This window comes from Ischnura elegans, chromosome 8, assembly GCF_921293095.1.
Source record: "Ischnura elegans chromosome 8, ioIscEleg1.1, whole genome shotgun sequence".
In the NCBI taxonomy this organism is placed as follows: Eukaryota; Metazoa; Arthropoda; class Insecta; order Odonata; family Coenagrionidae; genus Ischnura; species Ischnura elegans.
Genome location: NC_060253.1, coordinates 85,279,941 through 85,300,286, shown reverse-complemented (window position 1 = coordinate 85,300,286; position 20,346 = coordinate 85,279,941). Strand labels below are relative to the sequence as shown.

Sequence of the window (20,346 nt, the reverse complement as noted above, 5' to 3'; positions counted from 1 at the left end):
ATCCTTACTTAACAGATACAAGGATAGCGAGCGTAATCATAGTTGACTTTCGAGCAGCTAAGAAATAGAACTGTTGATGTTTGGACTAAGAATTTATATGAGAAACGCATCCGATCTTATCGAAGGGACGATAAGCCCGTTGGAAACTAAGTCAAAGAAATGTATTATTTCTAACTATTCGTCTCACTTATAGGACATTCTGATTCCGTATTTTTCTCTACTTAAGAAACTAATAAAATCTACAGGATCCCATGCTACGTGGCACTGACTTTGTAAAGGTACCGTTAACTTTTTTTTAGGAAAACTTCAAAAGAGGTTTATTCTCATACTTATTTTCCGGCTAAAAGTTACCAGTCACTCTCAGAGTTGGAGACAGGAGAGTTGTGCATTTTTATTTTTCAGCGGTCTCCAACTTTTGTGAACTTTTCTGGTCTTGTCGCTATCAGTAGGGATTTTTTTTTCATCCTCGGAAATTTAAAAAAAAAGTGTCATTCTTTTTTTTCACTCAGAGGGTTGGTACTTGACCCGGATACTTATAAAGTCTGGCTATTAATATGCCATTTCGATCCGTCCTTGCTCGCATGGTTGCATTTTTCCCCAAGTTAGAGTCATCTAAGGCGCCAAGCCTTAAAAAAAATAATTCAAAGAGCATCATACCTTTTTAATAATTTGTCGTGGTAATTGAATCATTGGAATCCCAGATATTTCTTCTTGAGAGGAATAAAACTTTTGAAAATACGTAAATAGATGTAAGTTCTATCGGAGACTCTCTTTGACTCTTAATCAAAGTGCTTGGAGAGGAATGGATAATTTTATAATGCTGGTGAAGTTTATCCATATCTTATGTCTAAAAATTTAAATTTCTGCCAACGAGTTTGGAGTTTGCTTTGAATCATATCACTAATTTATTCTGAAGCCGGTGTATTCAGCGCTAAAAATTAAAAAAAGACTGCTGCAAAAAATTCGGGGTTGATAATTTATAACGATTGTTAATGGTGACCATTTTTTTTCTAAATAACCTCCCCCGATCCGATTTTTCATATAATTGACTAATGGCGACGAATATGGTCTTCACGATCAATGTTCTTCCTAATAATTGCCACAACATTAGTAATCCATTTGATCGTCATTGTTATATGCCATTTAAAATTAACATTGTCATAGGAAGTCATGCCATTTTTCCAAAGTCACAATTTTACTTCCAAGAAGGAATGCTTAAAATACGTAATATCGAATATCTAGTGGGCATAATGCACGTTAGCGTTGCGATTCTTGATATTTCAATTCCGATTGGATAAGTCGTTTTGAAAAGAAGAAGAACGAAACCATACTTCCCTCTAGATTTGTAATGTTCCGGACCCCGCCAAAACCCATCGAATCAATAGATCACTGCCAATGAAGATTAATTCGTAAACAGAATGGGTTTATGAATGAATCAGCGATTTTGCAAGTCAAAGGTAATACTTTACTGGGGATAATTTTTTTTTTTTAATTCTTTATACTCATTTTATATTGCTGGTAAAAAAACCTAAAAGCTTATTTGTAAAGTATCAGTTGCGTCGAAATCATTTCCGTGAAGTGAACAGCGATTTCCTATTACCGTCGAGAAGATATTCTTTTTCAACGGCGGGCAAGCGCTGCTAGATTTTTTTCTAGCGGCTCGTGAAAAATCTTTCAATCTATTGCGATCTTTCAGGAATTTTATTCGTAGTAGTAATTCGATTATCGATCGTGGGGTCAGTGAACGAACGGGAGACTGGCTTCCAAAAAGATTAAATGGCTTATGTCCACGCACGGCCGTGCTTGTTGATAGTGCGTGGAGAATTTGAGGCTGTTTGTTTGGACAAGATTGCATCGAGTAACGTCGGAAACGTGATGGCCCAGTGGATAACTTGAATGGTTTATATATAGAAGTGGAGAAAAGTTTTAACCAATAATAATATTAATAATGATGATTTAATAATAATAATAAGGATTTATTTACTCCTACACTTTGATTTTACAGCTAATAAATAAGGAGATAGATAAATAAGGTGGTCTCCAAGGCCAAAAGACCGTAATTGAGCCACCATCAAATAACAAAAATTGTTTGCCGAAAAAAATAATGTAGTAACTGTTACATCAGTGTTTTAAATAAATAACATCATAATAAATATACAATCATTTCTTGGGAGAAAAGCCAGTCTTTGTAAAATCTTGACATTTTATTTAAGAATTTAATTTCTTTAATTTCATCGGGTAGTAAATTAAATATTTTTGGCCCCATGTAGAGAAAGCAGCTTTAATATAAAGTTGACCTCGGTCTGTTTGTTACAATAAATGACTCACTCCTTAAATTTTATTTATATCACACAATGACAGCCTCAAGCTTAGCTTATTCACGTAAAAATTTCAATTTTATATCTATTGTGCGTCAAGTACCTAATTATAATTTATTTATTTTCTTTAGTCCCTGGCCCATGAGAAAATAACTGTACATAATTCTTAATATTTGAATATCGAGCTGTATATGAAAACAAAGGAAAAGAAAACAAATCCAAACAAATACCTACATTCCGTACCGACCGCCGATACAATAGAGACTATCCAATATAACATTGATGCCACTATTGCACATTTCTTCGCTAACAGTGTGAATTAGTGATGGGCAAAGTCGATCATTTTAGTGATTCAATCATTTTCACTCGAGTCACATAAGTGATTCAATCAATTGATTCAATCACTATGATCGAAAAGACTCAAATCAAGATTCAATCACTATGATCGAAAAGACTCAAATCAAGATTCAATCACTATGATCGAAAAGACTCAAAGGAGTCATGATTGAAAAGACTCAAATGGAATTATGATCGAAAAGACTCAAAAGGAATCAAGATCGAAAAGACTCAATCAATGGATGTAATAAATCACTTTGAATAATCGAATAAATACTGCCTCATCTGCGAAGAGCATTGGTAACGCTGATTGCTATCCATATTATCATTTCATATACTATTTTAATTGTGAATTCCTAGATGAGTAAATTAGATTGCAAAAATGAAGGAAGCAGTGTCATGAAAATATTTGGGAAGGCGAAACTGCCACAGTTTCTTAACACTAATAAAATAATTTCTAACTATAGTTGATCAAAATATAACACAAAATACACCACACACTATGCATGAATCTGATCTGAAGGATAATTTTATGAACGGCACAATAAAATATAAACAGCTTTAACTTCTACTTCTTAACGTTCTCCTACAGGAGTCATCTTAATATTTTCCTTTTACGTGTATTGGTGTTATTAATACTGATAACTGCTGGAAAACATTTAAGAAAAAGATTACACAAGTATTCAGTTCTTCATAACATATTATTTAATTTTATCACAACTATTTCTGCCCTGACGAAAAGAGATTAAGCATCGGTCGTTCCAAATTTTGAATCAAACCGGAAACCGAGATGATTGATGAAACCGGAAGTCGGAGTGATTGATGATTGATGATCGACTTGTTTAACGAAATGAATCATGAGTCATTTGATTCACCTAGTGATTCAATCTTTTTGATCGAATTGTTCATGATCGACCCATCACTAGTGTGAATGCACGATAAAAAACATGTTACACATCCTACAACGGTATTACAGTAATTCGGGTGGTTTATACAGCGAGCAAAGAAATGAAAAATAAACTGTACAATTGCAAAGAGCAAAAAACACCCCTGAATTACCCAACACGTCAACTCATGAGATACATATTTACATATGATCATAGAGTTCTGGAAGCATATAAAACATTCCACATTATATAAAAATGAGTCATTTTCTAATATTGATCTTGGCGTTGCTCATTGTATTTTATTTTTCCAAAAATATGTTTGAAAATGCGATACGTTAACTCTTAAAACCATTTAAGTCAATTGGAGATTTAGTTTCAACCCTTTTATAGATCCAGGCTTGCAAAAGAAACATCTCTCGAATCGGAAAACTTCATAGTAGCAATGAGCTCAAAGTTGAATTGATTAGCAAGTTTAGATGGAGCATTAAAATCATAGATGAAGTCTCATACGTTAATTAATAACTAATGCTCGTGGAGGTCACTTTGTGGATCATTTAAAAGACTATCTTGGTCTTAAAAAAGCTCTTCGATCCTTTGTATTATATCGGAATGATATTTTTAATTTACGTAGATATGAAAAAATGAGGAATTTCACCATGTTCTTGAAAAATTCTCTTGAAAAACTGTATTCTTACTACACGCGGAGAATACGCCCTTATCTTATCCTCGCCATCGCTATCTTAGCGCCTGTCCCAGTATCTGCTAGCAGCCGACAGCTGGGACGGGTGGGACCTTGACTTGGACTTCGGTCTTAGATCATTTCCTTCTCTCTGGCGTAACGGAATGAGTAGGCACATGCACGCCACTTGCGATACGAGCCCGGATAGCTCAGTCGGTAGAGCATCAGACTTTTAATCTGAGGGTCCAGGGTTCGAGTCCCTGTTCGGGCGGTATTTTTTATCCCTTTAATTATCAAGTCGTCTTCTGGTCCTTTTGTGAAATGTCTTTATTAAGTCAGTATCTATATAGTATATCTTGTTATTTGGCCGTGGACGTTTCTTTTATTTCGACTTTAAAGTGATAAAAATATTCCAATTCCGAACGGAGAAACGGGTTATAGCAAATACTATACATATAAACGCTTCTGGGACTACGCTGCAAGAAAATTAATAATTAGCCAATAGAGGTCATTATGTATATATTATATGAAATATTATGAAATTAATTAAATATAATAATGTTTATGTATTATTTTTAATTACGTAAAGATCAAAGATACTATGAAAGATCATATCTCACCTTCACATTTCACAAGTTCAATTTAATCCTTTTAGATATATTGGCGGAGGGAAGTTATTTTCAAAGTAAATCTAAAGTCTCTTGTTATTCTTGTCTTACAACGGAAATTGAGAATTGAATCATAAAAGATATACAGTCTTTAACGAAGAGAGTGAAAATTATTTGTCATTCAGTTGACTCCGCTGTCACTGAGCATTTTAAAACAAACATTTGCTATGACTCCTCTGCATACACGAGGGGTGTTCAGAAAGCAGCGAAAAACAAAATTTTTAAATTTCTCGCAAATTTTGGGAGTCCGATTAATCAAATATTTTATCATTATGTTAGTATACATACCCCTGTTATATGATAAAATATTCAACTGTATTCATCGTTTACTCTGCCTGTGACAACCACTACTATAACGTCAGGCGTATTTTTTAAAATCTCGTCGACTTTATGCTCACATTTTATTGCTTGCTCGTGAATTTTTGGCCAAACAATATATACTGTAACGATGCCCTAGCTTCCATATTCGCCAGACATGGCTCCGCGTGACTTTTTCCTATTTCCAAAAATTAATAGAATCTTAACCATTTAAGGTCCAAGGGGTCCAATGTCCCAAATTTATATGAATTATACCAGGTTTATTTGTGATTCACAACATTACACATTGTTATCACCCTTCGTAGGACTTGTGTTACACAAGAATAACTAATTTTTCCTTTTATGACATGGATGTTTACTAATAATTTTTTTAATTGATAAAGTATAGTAATAGTATTAATAATTAAAAACACTTTGCTACTTCCACAAAATTCACAATTTCTATTTTATTACCGGTTTCGGCTATTACACCATTTTCAAATACATGTGTATTAGCCGAAACCGGTAATAAAATAGAAATTGTGAATTTTGTGGAAGTAACAAAGTGTTTTTAATTATTATATATGGAGCCCTTCCACCAGGTAAATGCTTCAAGTTTCGATTTAATAGTAATAGTATTTGAAACGATGCTGAAATTTTGTCGTAGTCGACGTTGATGGATGCTCGGAAAAATTTTATTATTTTTCTGTTCTATTTGTTTAATTATTATTTTTTATTAATTATTGGACATGCTATACGTTACCGTATGCATGGAGTGGTAAGATTTCAAATAAGATTTAAGAAAATACCTATAGACAATATTAATTGGCCCAATATATATTACCGACCATAGGGACATATTTGTCCCGGACTGTATCTCAGAAACTATCAGAGATATAGCTTTTAGATAAATGTTTTTGGAATCTACGCATCAATGATAGCCCTGAAACGTGTTTTGTTATGTAATTTAATGGCTGCAATCCTTATGGGACTTAAAGTATTAAAAGGTGGTCGTTTGACTAGCATAAATGACGTTTATATCGACGAAATAAATCGCTGAAAGAGCTAAATGCTGTCGCTAAGATCGAGTTTGATAAGTGTTTCTAGGATTGAAAGAAGCGATGGAACAAAGGAATTGTATCTAATGTGGACTATTTTGAAGGAGAAATCGTCAATGTAGAGGTGGACTGTCTGAATCTATTACATTATAATTATATTTTCCTCATGAGGCTCCTCTCATCGTTTTTCTTCAAGCATAATTCCATTCTAATGGTGATATACGCTGCCATACGTACATAACAATTATCGTATTAGCCTATCGAGAGTTAGAGAATTTTTGAGGCAAGTTAACTTTGGAAAACCAATAATTTTTAGAAATAGTAAATAAAATACCTTTGGTTGATAACTTTGTAACATTCTCTGAAACTATATTTTCTGCAGTTATCGGTAGGCTCCTGACGTTCCAGGGAATATCACGACAGCGACTCTCTAAGGCTTAATCGATTCCTTTCCATGCAAGGCAATTTATCGCATCGAATTTAAAAATATTTATCAATTTTTAGGCTTTCGCCATAAAATCCGTCTATTAAATACTTATGATTCATAAAACAGATAATTTCAATCACTGCGCAACTTTTGAGAAGTCTTTAAGCTTGATATTTCTGGCTGGATATCTTAAATGCATCGCTAATGCATGAATTCTAAAGAGCAAAGATGATGCGAATTCAGTGAAATCTATTGTTTACCGAGTGAATACTAAACTACTTTTGAGATGTGGAACACAAAATAGCTGGGAGATAAGATAAAAGATGTGCGTACTTATCGCTTGCTACGGCCGACGAGGTTTTTTCATCAGATAAATGATGTACCCTCGTGAAATTTGTTCGAAAGGGTATTGTTGGTTTCATAATAAGCATACTATATCGACTTGCTGCTTCAGCACGTGGAACGAAAGTTTAATTGTTAAGGTCAGAGGTCACGTGATGCGTCTAATAGGCTGACTTCTACGATCATGATCACTGGTCCACAATCCTATGATTGGTTTTGCATAGCTTTCCACTCATTTTTTCTGCCAATGATTCTTTTCACGCCTACGTATTTCTTCTCTTTCACGTCATTATTTATTTAACTGTTGTATCTATTTTATTCTAGCCCTTCCTTTTCCGTTCTTGCTATCCCATTGTCCCTCGACGATTGTCTCCATCAGGCCATCATGTCTCAAGATTAGGCCAACAAGGTTGTCTCGTCTTCTGATTCAGATTTTCACGAAGTCTTCTCTCCTATTCTTCTTAGGTCTTCCTCATTATATACCGTTCCTCATCATCCTGACTATTTGACTTACTGCTATTTGATCCTCATCATTATGACAGCTAATGTACGTCTGTTTTCATGCTGTTTATTTCGATTGTAAATTTTAATTGCATTAAACTAAGTGCTCACAGGGAAGGAGAAATTTCAGAATATTTAGACAACCTATGTATTAGTCATTCATTTTCTTTTACTCTTCATTCACGACGTTAATACTACTGAAGTTGAGTTGTCAATATGGTCCTCTCGATTTTGGCGATGCGCATCTACCTCGAAGGTTCTTGTGTATGTTTAATACTTACAATTAGTACTGTGTAATTAATTGAGTTATTGGTGGGGAAACTCTAGCCTCACTCCTGGACCCCGCTAATCGTTATTTTGTTTTGGCGTGTCCTTCCAGATTTGCAATGGGGAACATGCACAATTTTTTAAAAGTACTTGAATAAGAAGCTCCCTGCCTCAAATGTACTTGCCGAAGATTTCGCGGAAGAATAATGCTTTTAAGAAATATGTGGCTTTTGGTAAGGTAAATTAAGTATTTGCTGCTGTCATACCCATAAAGTTCGCTGCATGTCAACGCAAAATCTAAAATTTCGTCTCGTTTCTGCAGTGAGTTTCTGTTCAAAAACAGGAACTTGAGTACAGAGTAAATAATATTTGAAACTTATTTCTGTGCCTATCAAAAACTTTTTTATCTTTTCACGATCATTAGGATCTCAACTCCGGCCGATTAGGGAAGACTATCTAAGTTCCGCGTGTTAGGTAACTAAGTAAATACATAAGATAGATTTTCAGCTAGTAATGGATATAGTAAATCTTAATGGACAATAAATAAGTATTTAAAAACGTTCGTTAAATAATTTTCTTTAATCGCATAATTATTTTAATTAACCTGCCTTATTTTACTCCCGCATTGCGCTAGGGACGAAGCGATCACTGTTTTTCAGAAAATCAGCTGCCATAAGGAAGTCGACCAAAAGTAAACTGAGGTATTTTGCTTTCTTAAATCCCTCTTAAGTCAATTTGTCCTTTATGGAACTACTACAAAGCTCGACGAAGATTTTTACTTCGATATCTTGCATTGAAGGCTCTACCACTCTTCTCTCTTAGCGAAGTGAATGGTGTACCGTGCGATGACGTCAGACGGCGTTTCAGGTCACGTGACTTCAAGCGATATTTGAGCATTTTTAATTAGCATTTATTGACGTTTGTGGAGTACTAGGAGAGTTTTGGCTTATATATTTGGACTCCTGAGAAAATTTTCTTTTCAATTAAACTAAATAGCATGATGAACAAATTTCATGATGTTGCCCATTGTTGCGCATCGCTAGGATCACGGTAGGAAACAGTGTCGCGGCCAAAATCCTTTATCGGTCGGCAGACGACCCTTCTCGGAATCTTCGTGTCGGCCAGAGGCGAGATGTGAAGGAATTGTATCCGAACAATGCCTGCCGCGTGACTTCAGTTTTTACGGAACGTCACGACATGACTGATGGACTCGGTTGGAGATATTGTGGGAAAATTCCCTGCCCTCGTAACCCCTTCCCAGTTCTCCTGGGTTCGGGTTGGTGCGGTGGCCTCCCACTCCGTGGGATTGGGTTCAAATCCCGGCGGTAGGAGAGTAATTATCAGTGATTTCGCGATCCGTGCTTGAGTAATTATTGAGTGGCACTTCAAGTACAGCACTCAGCCCGTCGGATGGGACGTTAAGCCGTATCTCGTCGCCGCCTTTTGTTAACAAGTTTCGTATGGATGGCGAAACTATGGCCCCTCTTGATCGACGTCGTTTCATTCTTCTTTTGCTCTTTTGATTCGTCACCTGATAAATTTCGGTGAAAAGCGCTATCTTACGTGCTTCAGTGACTTTTTATGGTGCCCCAGGGATCTCAGAGCAAATTTAAGCAAGAGCGATCCAAGTGGCTGCGCATAAAACAAAACCTTGAGCCCTGCATTGAATTTCCCAAAATTTTCCCTCAGAATTATCGTGATAAATTGCGAAAAGTTGAGAAAATTTGAATTACGTAAATTGATTCTTTCAATCCTCGACTTTCGTCATGGGTGTTAAATTTACTGGAGGTAGAATTTTCTACTTAAATGAACAAAATGTAAAGAAACGTTAACGCCATAGGTGCCCAAGCGAACCCTTCGAATATATATCAGGTGATCTCGAATGTTGCCATTTTAATCTTGGAACCATACGAATTGCGAATGCCAAAATTCGCAATTGTGTATATTTACCCTAAGGTTAGGTAGCTTCCATATTTATAATATACATGAAATCTCTAGTGGCACTCTAGGTACCCTTGGGACCTATTCTTGTAAAATCCAGAGAAGTATTACTTTTTTTCTGCTTTCTCAAATTATTTTTACTGAATGAATGAGTATTTTTGTGTAGCTTATCGTTATTACACGTGACTCCCGATCACTGCTCCTTCCAAAGAATTGAAATCATGGATTCTTAAACTGTTACTTGTCCAAAAAGTCCTTTTGCCATCATGAACAGTTTTTTTTTTATATTAAAAGCACTCAAACTACTGCTTCGATTCGATTTCTTTTTCTATGAATAGATGGTGCATATAGTAATATAACTATTTATGGGAAGAAAAGAGGTAGTGATGGCGTAGGTATATCTTTGAAGAATCACAGATGAAAGAGGTTTGCCTCAAAACTTTGCCGAATGGACCTGTGCTGCTTTCGAATTAGTAACGGCTTCAACTGGAACCCTTATATGAAAAGATTGAATTTTTAGTGTACTTTTTAGTACTGATTTCGGAACATTATGTGATAGTTATCCATTAAAACGATAATGTTTTTATCATTCTTTCATTATGAGTAAGTGAGGAGTGTTTTTCGTTAGCTGTCTACACGCATAATTACGATAAATAGCTTTATTTATTGTAGCGTGTTGTGTTATTCATGCACGATATCGCCCGATATCCCTATAATTTTACGCATACGATATATAATCATCAAGTGGGATGCTTTTAATCAGCCTGCAGTAAAATGTTTCAGAGGATTATAACTTTTAGCATTCTCTTTTTTTTCATTTTTATGCAACAAAGATAGGTATTTGTCGATATAGAAGCCGCCTGAACGAACTAATCGAAAATGCGTTCACGCAATAGCTTTATTTATTGTGACGTGTTGTGTCATTCATGCACGTTATGTCCCATAATATAAATATATATACTTTTGAGTAAAATTAATTTTACTTATATGATATCAAATCAGAAAGGGGAAAGTTTTTAGCCAATATTATAACGTTTCGGAATACTATAACTTTTAGCATTTTCTTTCTTTTTGGTGATGCAAGACAGATAGGGATTTGTCGATAATAGAAGCCACCTGAATGAACCTAATAGAAAATGCGTGCACTCAATATGGAAGACGGTAAAGAAAAGAGTGGCTCAGATCCACTCCAATGGTGTCGCGAAGTGATCCTTTTTGTGTCTGCGGGACTCCAAAATTTTCCGACTTACCTCAAAGAAGGGGTTAAGAGCGTTTCATTGTTGGGAACGCCTCTCATCCTTCGACTGTTTCCACAAAGGAGACCTTCCCGCATCCCTCTTCCAATGAACGTCTGCTGTTTTTCCCTTCGCATTCTCGTCTTTTTATTCGTCCTTTCTTCCACGACTTTTTTTTCTTCTTCTTTCCTTGCGCGTCGCTTTATTCTTTTCTCCATCCATCCATCCTGTTCTTTTGTTTTTTTATCGCTCCAGGACACGCCGTCACGGCTACTCAAGGTTTAGGTGAAAAAAATAGCTTTTTTTTTAGCCTTACAATAAAAGACAATCACAGAGGAACGGTTAGATGTGAGGAAGCTTTTGTTTTGGGGAATGCTTCCCAACACCAGCGTAGCGGGATTGCGAAGTGCACCAGATATCGCGTTGCGATGTTTATCGATCGTTTTTTTTATCTGGGGCTATAGAGGACGCATCCCATGCCCTCAACTGGCCTTTTTTCCTTTTGTCACATAATGCATTTAAAAATTCTGTTGTAGTAATTAAATTTTCAGAGCATTAAGAAAATTCTTGTCAACATTTCCCTATATCTCATATTTGAGAGTTTTACCTTAGTACTTCCTCCTTTGTTTATGTTTTAGATATAGTCAAATAGTCAGCGCGCGGCACTAGCGTATCTGATTACTACGCGCTGCTGATATCAAACAAAATGGCTTAGCTCGACGTTGTAAAATCGAGTTTGGTTCAAACGTCGAAGATCATGGCAAAATCTCCATTTCCTAGATCTTCGAATATTAAAAGTCGATTTTGGATTTTAATCGAATTAGATTTTTCCATATGCTTCTATGTGGATATGTCCTAATACCATGTTTTGTCTATTATTTTTTCAGGGGTTTGTTTTCTTGGCGGCGCACACCATCGTCGACTCCAGCTAGTCCCAGTGGCAACTCGCGGCCTCCGACGCCGGGGGGAGGGGTCGAGGGCGGAGTTCACACCGCTCCCGGAACGGTAAGGACGCCGAAAGAGCGATGAGGCTCCTCCAAACATATTCCTCATCCATCGACTCTCTTTCCTAATGTCAGGCGGCCGCATCTCCAATTTAAGACGACATCCTTGGATCGGCAAGAGGTGAACCTTTTACGGGGTTCCTTGGAAGAAAAATTACCACATTATATTTCGAATGATGTCAGCTTTTTCGGGAGATATATCCACATCTACATGATACCCCGCAAGCCGCCTAAAAGGCGTATGGCAGGGGGTGTTAGGACACCAGCCGTTTACGGATAAAAAGGAAGTGATCTAAGGCAGGGGTCTCCAATTTACTATGCCACGAGAGCCACATTCCAAGTTCCGAATCGCCCCGTGGGCCGGATAGCAAATTTACCGATTACTGAAGTATTCGATATCAACGTTCACTGAAGTATCCGATACCAGTGCGCGGGCCGTATTTTGGAGACCCCTGCTCTAAGTAAATTAATACTAGCATTTATTGAAGTCCTTTATGGTTCGGGGGAGAAACGAATTACCTTACCTATCCGTTCTTACCTATCCGATCGGCAAAACATCTCTCTTAATTTATCGCTTCTATCGGACCTAGAAATACAGTGCGGCTCTAATATTATGTTCTCCGTGTCGTTCTTAAAGACATCCATTCTCAATTGTTCAAGCTATCTAAGCCTAGCGCTCAGCCTCCGAGTCCCCAGTGGCTCCCACCCTAATACGCTTAACAATGTCGTGAAACATCATAGTGAAAATCATACGCAAAGATATCGTACAGTGCTCTTATTTCAATTTCAAACCTCTCCATCACGTTTCAACTAGCTCGCAGTCATCATCAGGTGCAGAGAAATTTCAATTGCAGTTATATAAAGTAGGAGGAGGAGGGAGAGGAAGGATAAGAAGGAAGTATAGAGGAAAAAGCGGGAGGAAGATTTCCTATCTATGTTTATGTGCTTCTTCCCTCCCCTCCCCAATTCTTCATTGTGATCCATTCCCTCCCCTCTCCCTCTAATTTTTGGATTATTATACGTACACCGGTCTGTAACTGACATTTCTTTCTACCTGATGATGACTGTGATCCAGTTGAAACATTCGTATTAGAGATATGAAACTAAAATTAGTAGATAGAGCGATATCTTTGAATATCTTTTCACAACAAATTTCGTTGATTATGAGAACAGGTGTCCATAATTGGTTTCTCGTATTATATTTAAATCTATCGAGTAGAATTATTACGCCAAGTAGCCAAATGGAGTAGTTTCATTTTCTTACGTAAGGCCGCCACCTTTTCCCGCGACGTTATTTCATTCATTTTTGCTATGGATCCAGGCTTCCGCTGATCCAGACGTCTCTGTCCCGACTAAAAAGATGCCAACAACAACGCTAAAACAATACGACCTTATGCAAAAATATGGTTATGTCATTTCTATTTGTTTTTATTTCAAATGAGTTTCATTGGGAATTTGATTTTTAAAGTGATCCCAATCTTCAACAATCAAGAAAATTCTCCCAATTCTGCGAAGGCTCAATACATTCAATAACGCTCAACGGTTGAAAAGCTGCGTTGCCAACAAATTTTCGTTTTTATTTGATGGTGCGTCAAACATTATTCGGGCCTCTAAGTGAATATTTAATGATTTAGACTGGAGTTTTTAAAAAATAGAACCGAAATCCATCAAATTCACGACTAGTGCTCTGATAGTTGAGTTGATGCACTTGTCCTCCCAGTTGCCGTTCCTCATAGAATTTTTTTTTTAATGAAAAGGTCTGTAATGGTTCAATTATTTTATCTACCTCCAATTCCTCCAAGTTCTTTCCAGGTCAAAGAGTCTGGCGATAGAAATTCACCCTCTCAAGCCCCGCGACATGTTTATCACAAGGTCTTATATGCGAGACCGGAATGTAAGGTTTTTCGGAACGCGTAGTCAAGAACTATTTTGAACTATTGATAGCTATTTGCCCTCGATGGAATGCCTAAATTACGTTTCTCTCTTCCTAATATATTTTATTACATATATGCTTAGGTTTATTACATTTATAAATAGCCGGTGAACAATTCCATTTGTGACGGAATTACCTTTAGAGAAAAATGTGCATTAGGATATTTCGATAAAATTTTAAAATACAAAAACAATTGCAAAACTTCTTACTGTGCATGATAAAAAAATATTTATAAAGATGATGTTCGTATACAGAGACAAAATTAACCATCGCAATACCATCTAAATATGCCCAAAATTAACATGTGACGGAATTACTGCCAGGGCAACCTCCTAAGTGTAATGATTTCAAACATCTTCATAACTCTGTGAATCAAAATATAGTTTGAATGCTTGTAATAAGGCTCTAAATAATGCTTCAAATACTGATTTCATAAAATTCAATCATTTAGCTGTTGATTTATCAAGATAAAATATTTCCAACCAAAATTTTTACTTGAGAGAAAAAGTTGACATTTTCATGGAAATGCCCATTTATAAATAGACGGTGAACATTTTTGTTGGTAATATATCAATTTGTGTTGTATCCGGCCGAGTTACTACGTACAAAGAGCTCATATATATAATTTTGAGTATTGCTACTATACGAAATGTGTTCAGAAAAAAACGGGAATTTTAGTATTTTAAAAATATATTTAGTCCTTCGTCTAAATTAATATCTTCAAAATAGTCCCCATATCACAACAAGTTAATAACTATTTCTTTCGCTTTGTCCAGGTTTTTATCGGGTGTTGATGTGCTGTGGCGTTCGTCATCTTCGACGTCTTTACGGCCGTCTTAGAGACGCTCATACCACTCGTAAATTCATATTTTACTCATAACAGATTCACGATCTACCTTTGTTAACATTTTACACACTTTGTTGTACTTTATTTTATTTTTTGCGCTGATTTTGGTGCAAATCCTTTGATCCATTTCTTAAAAAAACGAAAATCGCTGAGCTCATTAAAACACGTGCAAATTTATCGGCTGTCACGGTCAAAGGAAACAATCAATACAACTGAAAATTTTATCATACTTCAGGGGAATGTATGCTAAAATAATAAAAAAATTGAAAATTGTGGCTCTCCAAACCTGCGAAGTTTAAAAATGCCCGTTATTTTTTTTTAATAAACCTCGTAATAGCATTTTCTCCATCTATTAAATTGGCTGGTGAAAGGGGCACTTCAACAGCGCAAGTACCAGTGTTTCCAATTCATTAGCATACAGTTTAATCCTTATTAGCGTTTAGTGTTGGGAGCTAGAGGCGTGTCATTACTATATCGAACCTCTTTGTTTCTCGCCAGGGGGTTTGATAAACGTCGCGTCGCGCCTTACGTTTGTCCTTTTTTTGCCCTTTTACAGAATCACTCGTTCCATTGTCACGTTCTCGCCGTTCTAACTGCCGCGGGGTGGGGTCAGGTCACGGGTCTCAGCCCGCGTCCGCTGGATCCAAAGTAAAACTTGAGCGAAGCATTTTGAGTGAGCTATTGTCTATCGTTTCAGCTGTGAAACGCGAGAAGCGCTGCGAAATTAGTCTCGCCATCTTTAAATATGAAAGCGCGCTCTCTCCCCCTCATTTATTTCAACGCCGGGGTTGCCAAGGAGACACTGTTTGTCGGGGTTTGAAGAATGTGACACACAACAATAGCTCTGTTGTGTCGATGAAACTTGAATGAGGGAAATTAAGTCGTATTCCTCCTCGACCGAGTTGTGTAGATAACCTCCAGTCCCGCGAAGGCGTGGTATATGCATGCACACGTGCAGCGCTGAAACAGCACTTGGCTGAGCCATCTCCGTTGCTTAGGTTCAAGTTCCTCGGGTTGGTTAGTAAACAGACGAATCGGGGTGAGATTGCTTGCGATGTGGAGCAGTTAGATGAAGCGCTCGCTTTGAGTTACGCGATTACGCGAAACATAAATCCTGGAGGTACGTTGCGAGGGCAAAACGGTTCGTTGCATTGCGGTTTAGCCTGAGTGTCAGATTTAGTGTTGCTCAGCGCTTGACTTGAATGACGGCTACTTACTCCATATTGAATTGCACCCTCGCTGTATTCAGCGGTAATTACTGAGGTGGCTCTTAATTTTTTTCAACTTCAAATTTTTATTTCGCCTGATGAACTAACATAGTTTATAGGTGATTGGAGAAAGAAATGTCAAGGAGCCACATCTAAGCAGGCGAATTATCTTTGAGAGGAATTTTATACCACAGAGGCGCCGCGGAAAATCATGTTCAAAATACCCCCAAACAATGACCTCAACACGCCCCTGGCCGTATTATGTGTAGCTACATACATTTCACTGGGTTCATGGCTGGTATTAGTCCCAAGATCCTCAAATATCGAGGCGCATAATGTCTTTCGAGTTTTTCGCTCCGATTAATTCATCAATGAAACGACAGTGAAGCTTCAACTACCGCCTTCATACCCATACCATAGGTATATAATATTATTAAGTCATATTTAATAGTCTTACTTATCCTACTCACTGTATGTAATGCAAATGAAAAATACGAGACTAAAACTTATCGTTATTGCCGCACAGCAATGTTAATTGAGTACTCCTTTCCTATCGATATAACTGCTTCGATGATAAAATTTAAATTTTCCTACACTTATTTTCCTTGAGAAAAAAGTGGTGCAGAAAGTGCTATTTTGCATTATTACACGCTTCTTCTTTACTTCCTTTGTGTTTCATTGATGGAATCCTATATTGATTTTTAACCCACTTCTCATTGTTGGATCGGCTTAAAATTTATCACACTTGTTTGCTTCTAGTGAAAATACAATATTCAATAATCAGGCATTTGAAATTGTGTTCCATTATGCTATAATTAGTCAAATAATTTTTTCATGGAAAAATGGATTTTAGTTTCATCAAAAAAATGGCGTTAGTTATAATTTTTTTGGCAAAAATTCTTCAACATCTCTGGTTTAATGGATTTCATGATTCGTCTCTGAAAAGAAGAAAATAAAATTATAAAAATGAACAATATACGTTCAATGGTTTCCGGCTCAACTATGTGGAAGTTTAAGTTCACAAATAACAGAACGACTTCGTTTTCTTACACGGATTTATTTTTTTTATGTACAACATCTTCCAATCTCAAGAGATCATTTTCAAGTACGTGAAAACGACCTCTTGAAGTTGAAATTGACCTTTTGATTACTTTAAAATTACCTTTTTTTTCTTTCCTTTTCTTTTTCTTGGCCTTGTTTAATATATAATATAGTATTTCTTGGAGTTTAGGTAATTTATAAAATAAGTTTCAGCCAACGTTTCGATTTATTTTTTAAATCATCTTCAAGGCTATGTAAGAAAAAGTGTGGACAATATAAAATACAGAGAATAAAAAGATACACAATATTTTTACATAAAAAAGTTACAATTGGGTTTTTTATAATATATAAACATATATATATAAGAACAGAATGGAATATACAAAACATTTTGACATAGCTCAAAAATTTGAACATATTTATTGATGTTTTGTTTCTAAGGTATTGCCACAACCTAGGTTACCATTAATTTTGATATATTAAATAAAAATAAATTTTACTGAGGTTATCGATGTCTGTTTTTTTATTACAACAATTTTTTGTTTTTGAAATGTAAACCATTTCCTTGAAGTCTTTTTTTTTCAATATAACCTCATGGTCTAAAATTTCGGCGTAATTAATTTAAATTACCTCTTGAGGTTAAAACATTTCGTACCTAAAAATAAATCCGTGGAAGAAAACGAAGTCGTTTTGTCAATTATGAACAACATATAAATATTGCGTGCTAATCCTTACTTCCTACCAATCAGGCACTCGTATCTAATAAACCTAAACAGCACCCACGCTTTAATCTCCGAATGATGAAAAACATATTACTTTTACTTTTTAGTGCATTCTATGCTGTTTTTTTAAAAAAAAACGTGTTTCTCATAAACTTTTTAAAATTTTATTTGATAGTTAACAACCACATCAGCGCCATGCGATCTTTTCGTCTATTGCTGTTCGCTAACGTGTTCCGCAATCAGTGATATATCCTCACTAGAAAAAATCACGAGCGAAAACGTGTTTGCGACGAATCGCCGGCGGGCTCTATGTCATGTTGATTTCGATTGACGGGAAACAAAAAAAAAGAAACGCGCCGGCCCTCGAAAATTTATGGCGCTGCCGTCGCCGTTAACGTGTGTGCACTTTTGCCGCTCATGCTGCCCTCTGGGCTCTCCCACTTCCGAGAGATCTGTTTACATTTTTTTTATTCATACGAGCCCGGCACTCAACCTCGTTTCTTTGGACTCCAGCTATTTCCGTCCCACGTCCGTCGGTCGGTAGGGCGTTTCTGGCGCTTTTATTAACTGTCGGGCGAACGGCCTTCTCGCGCGCATATCGCTGATGACTCGAGCATACACTCACAGCAGTAAGGTTGCGTAAGGTTCCGTGACGTATGCGTGGCACGCGACGCCAAGCTTCACTTAAATTAATTATTCAAGGGCTCGCGCGTGTCTTGTCCCTTAGTGAGGTTTTTTTTCGTCTCTCAGCCATGTGAGAAGTGGCGGGGACTGAAAAGCGAATACAGACGCTCGGTTTTCTCCCAGACTTTGAGTTATCCCGGCACTCAATAAAACAGACATTTAAATAGTTGTGTGGAATCAGGGGCGGTCTGGCCAGGTCGGCTGGTCCCCGAGGGCCCCTGGTTTAGGGGGCCCCCACAACGCTCGCGTCCATCGTGAAGTGTATATGAAAGTTGTTATAAAAAAATATTCGGATGACTTAAACCAAAGTTTTTATTATCATAAAATTCTAATTTTTCATTAATTTGTTTTATTTACAACATAGTCAGTGTAAAAAGTCCATATCAAAATAAATTTAGAAAAAAGGAGTCAGAAGAATTTTTAAAAACCGGATTCTATTTTGTTAGGGTCCTTCGAAAAGCTTATTTTAGTGATTTTTTTAAACATTTGTATCGTTAAATTTTATAAGCTGTGAAATTCTCACTTTTTGCACTATTTTTCTGGCAAAATTTCTAATTTTATTAACTTTTATCTAGTATATATGAGCCAGCATAGCGTCAAAATCCGGGTATGCGATTTCGGATTATTTTCCGAGTGAGGGCCCATCATGGGCCCCAGCCGAAGGCCCCCATTCACCCCAGACTGCCCCCGTGTGGAATGTGCTTCCTTGCATTTACTTCTTTTTATTCACAGACTGGAATAAAGTTAGGAATGAAACTAATTACAAGGCGAGTTTGGAGAGTTTGACGGACAATTTTTTAAATTATGTTGGTATAAATGTCCGTGAAATATGATAAAATTTTCAGCTGTATTCATTGTTTACTTAATTTGCTAAGGTTAGGCGTGTTTTTATAAGCTCGGCTATTTTCGGCTCACTCTTCATTGCTTGCTCGTTAATTTTTGCTAAAAAATAATACTGTAACGATACCCCAGCCTCTATTCGCCAGGCATTGTCTTCTTCGTAATTCCGTGTGACTTTTTATAGTTTCCAAAAATAAAAAGAACCATAAAGGATGGTCGTTTTACAAGCATAGATGACATCAATAGAAATCGCTGGCAAAGCTAATAAAGGCTATCCCAAAGATCGAGTTTGAGAAGTGTATCGATGATTGGAAAAAGCGATTAATCAAGTGAATTTTATCTAACCTGGGGACTATTTTGAATGCGACAACATTAATGTGGATGAATAAAAAAATATTTTTTCAAAAAACTAAAATTTCGCTATTTTCTTAACACATGTTGTATCGGACTGTAACTTAATGATAGAAAAACATTCATATGTTCCACAGATTTTTATTTACCGGCCCAGGTACCGGCAAACAATGTCATATTTAAGGCAGAACTACGTGTGATGCAGGCACATTCATACAATTGTTTTTTAGAGGTTGATGGGGGTGGCTATGAATTGTGGCAGAGGTAAAAAGAGTATTGGACAGCTTTCTCAGGGACTCTTGCCACTATTTTACCTGTTACACCATTCCACAAAATGTCGCCATTTCCCCATTAGTTCACAAGTATAGGATAACGGAAACGCCGAATGCCATTGAGAAAACGCAACACTTCCACGAGACCAATCTTTTTTTGTCAGTTAATACTGGTTTAAAACGTATGCCATCATCTTGAAATTTTCACTTTTATCGTGAAACATTTGTTAACGTGTGTCTTCATTTCCACTTCTAAAATATCGCCTCAATATTACATTACCTTTGGTGAAAAAATATCGAATTTTCAGTTACTGGCAAATGTTGGCAAAGTGCCACTGTAAACACCCTAAAAATTTCGAGATGGTAGCTTAATACTCGTAAGTCTTTGCGAAACGAAATGCAGGATGTAACCGGTCAAATGGCAGCGATAGTGTCCTCGTAAATCCATCCCAAAGCTCTTCCATTCGAATGGCGCAAAAGTCACAAAT

At 36.6% G+C, this 20,346-nt stretch overlaps 1 protein-coding gene and 1 non-coding gene across 2 annotated transcripts in view; both read left to right on the top strand.

Moving 5' to 3' along the window:
- Positions 1–20,346, top strand: part of LOC124164449 — a 623,547-nt gene that overhangs the window by 541,820 nt on the left and 61,381 nt on the right. Inside the window, exon 7 of the mRNA XM_046541774.1 lies at positions 11,844–11,961. Coding sequence (XP_046397730.1) covers positions 11,844–11,961 — 118 coding nt within the window. The remainder of the gene's footprint in view (positions 1–11,843; positions 11,962–20,346) is intronic.
- Positions 4,419–4,491, top strand: Trnak-uuu. The gene has a single exon. It is a non-coding gene; the product is annotated as a tRNA-Lys (tRNA).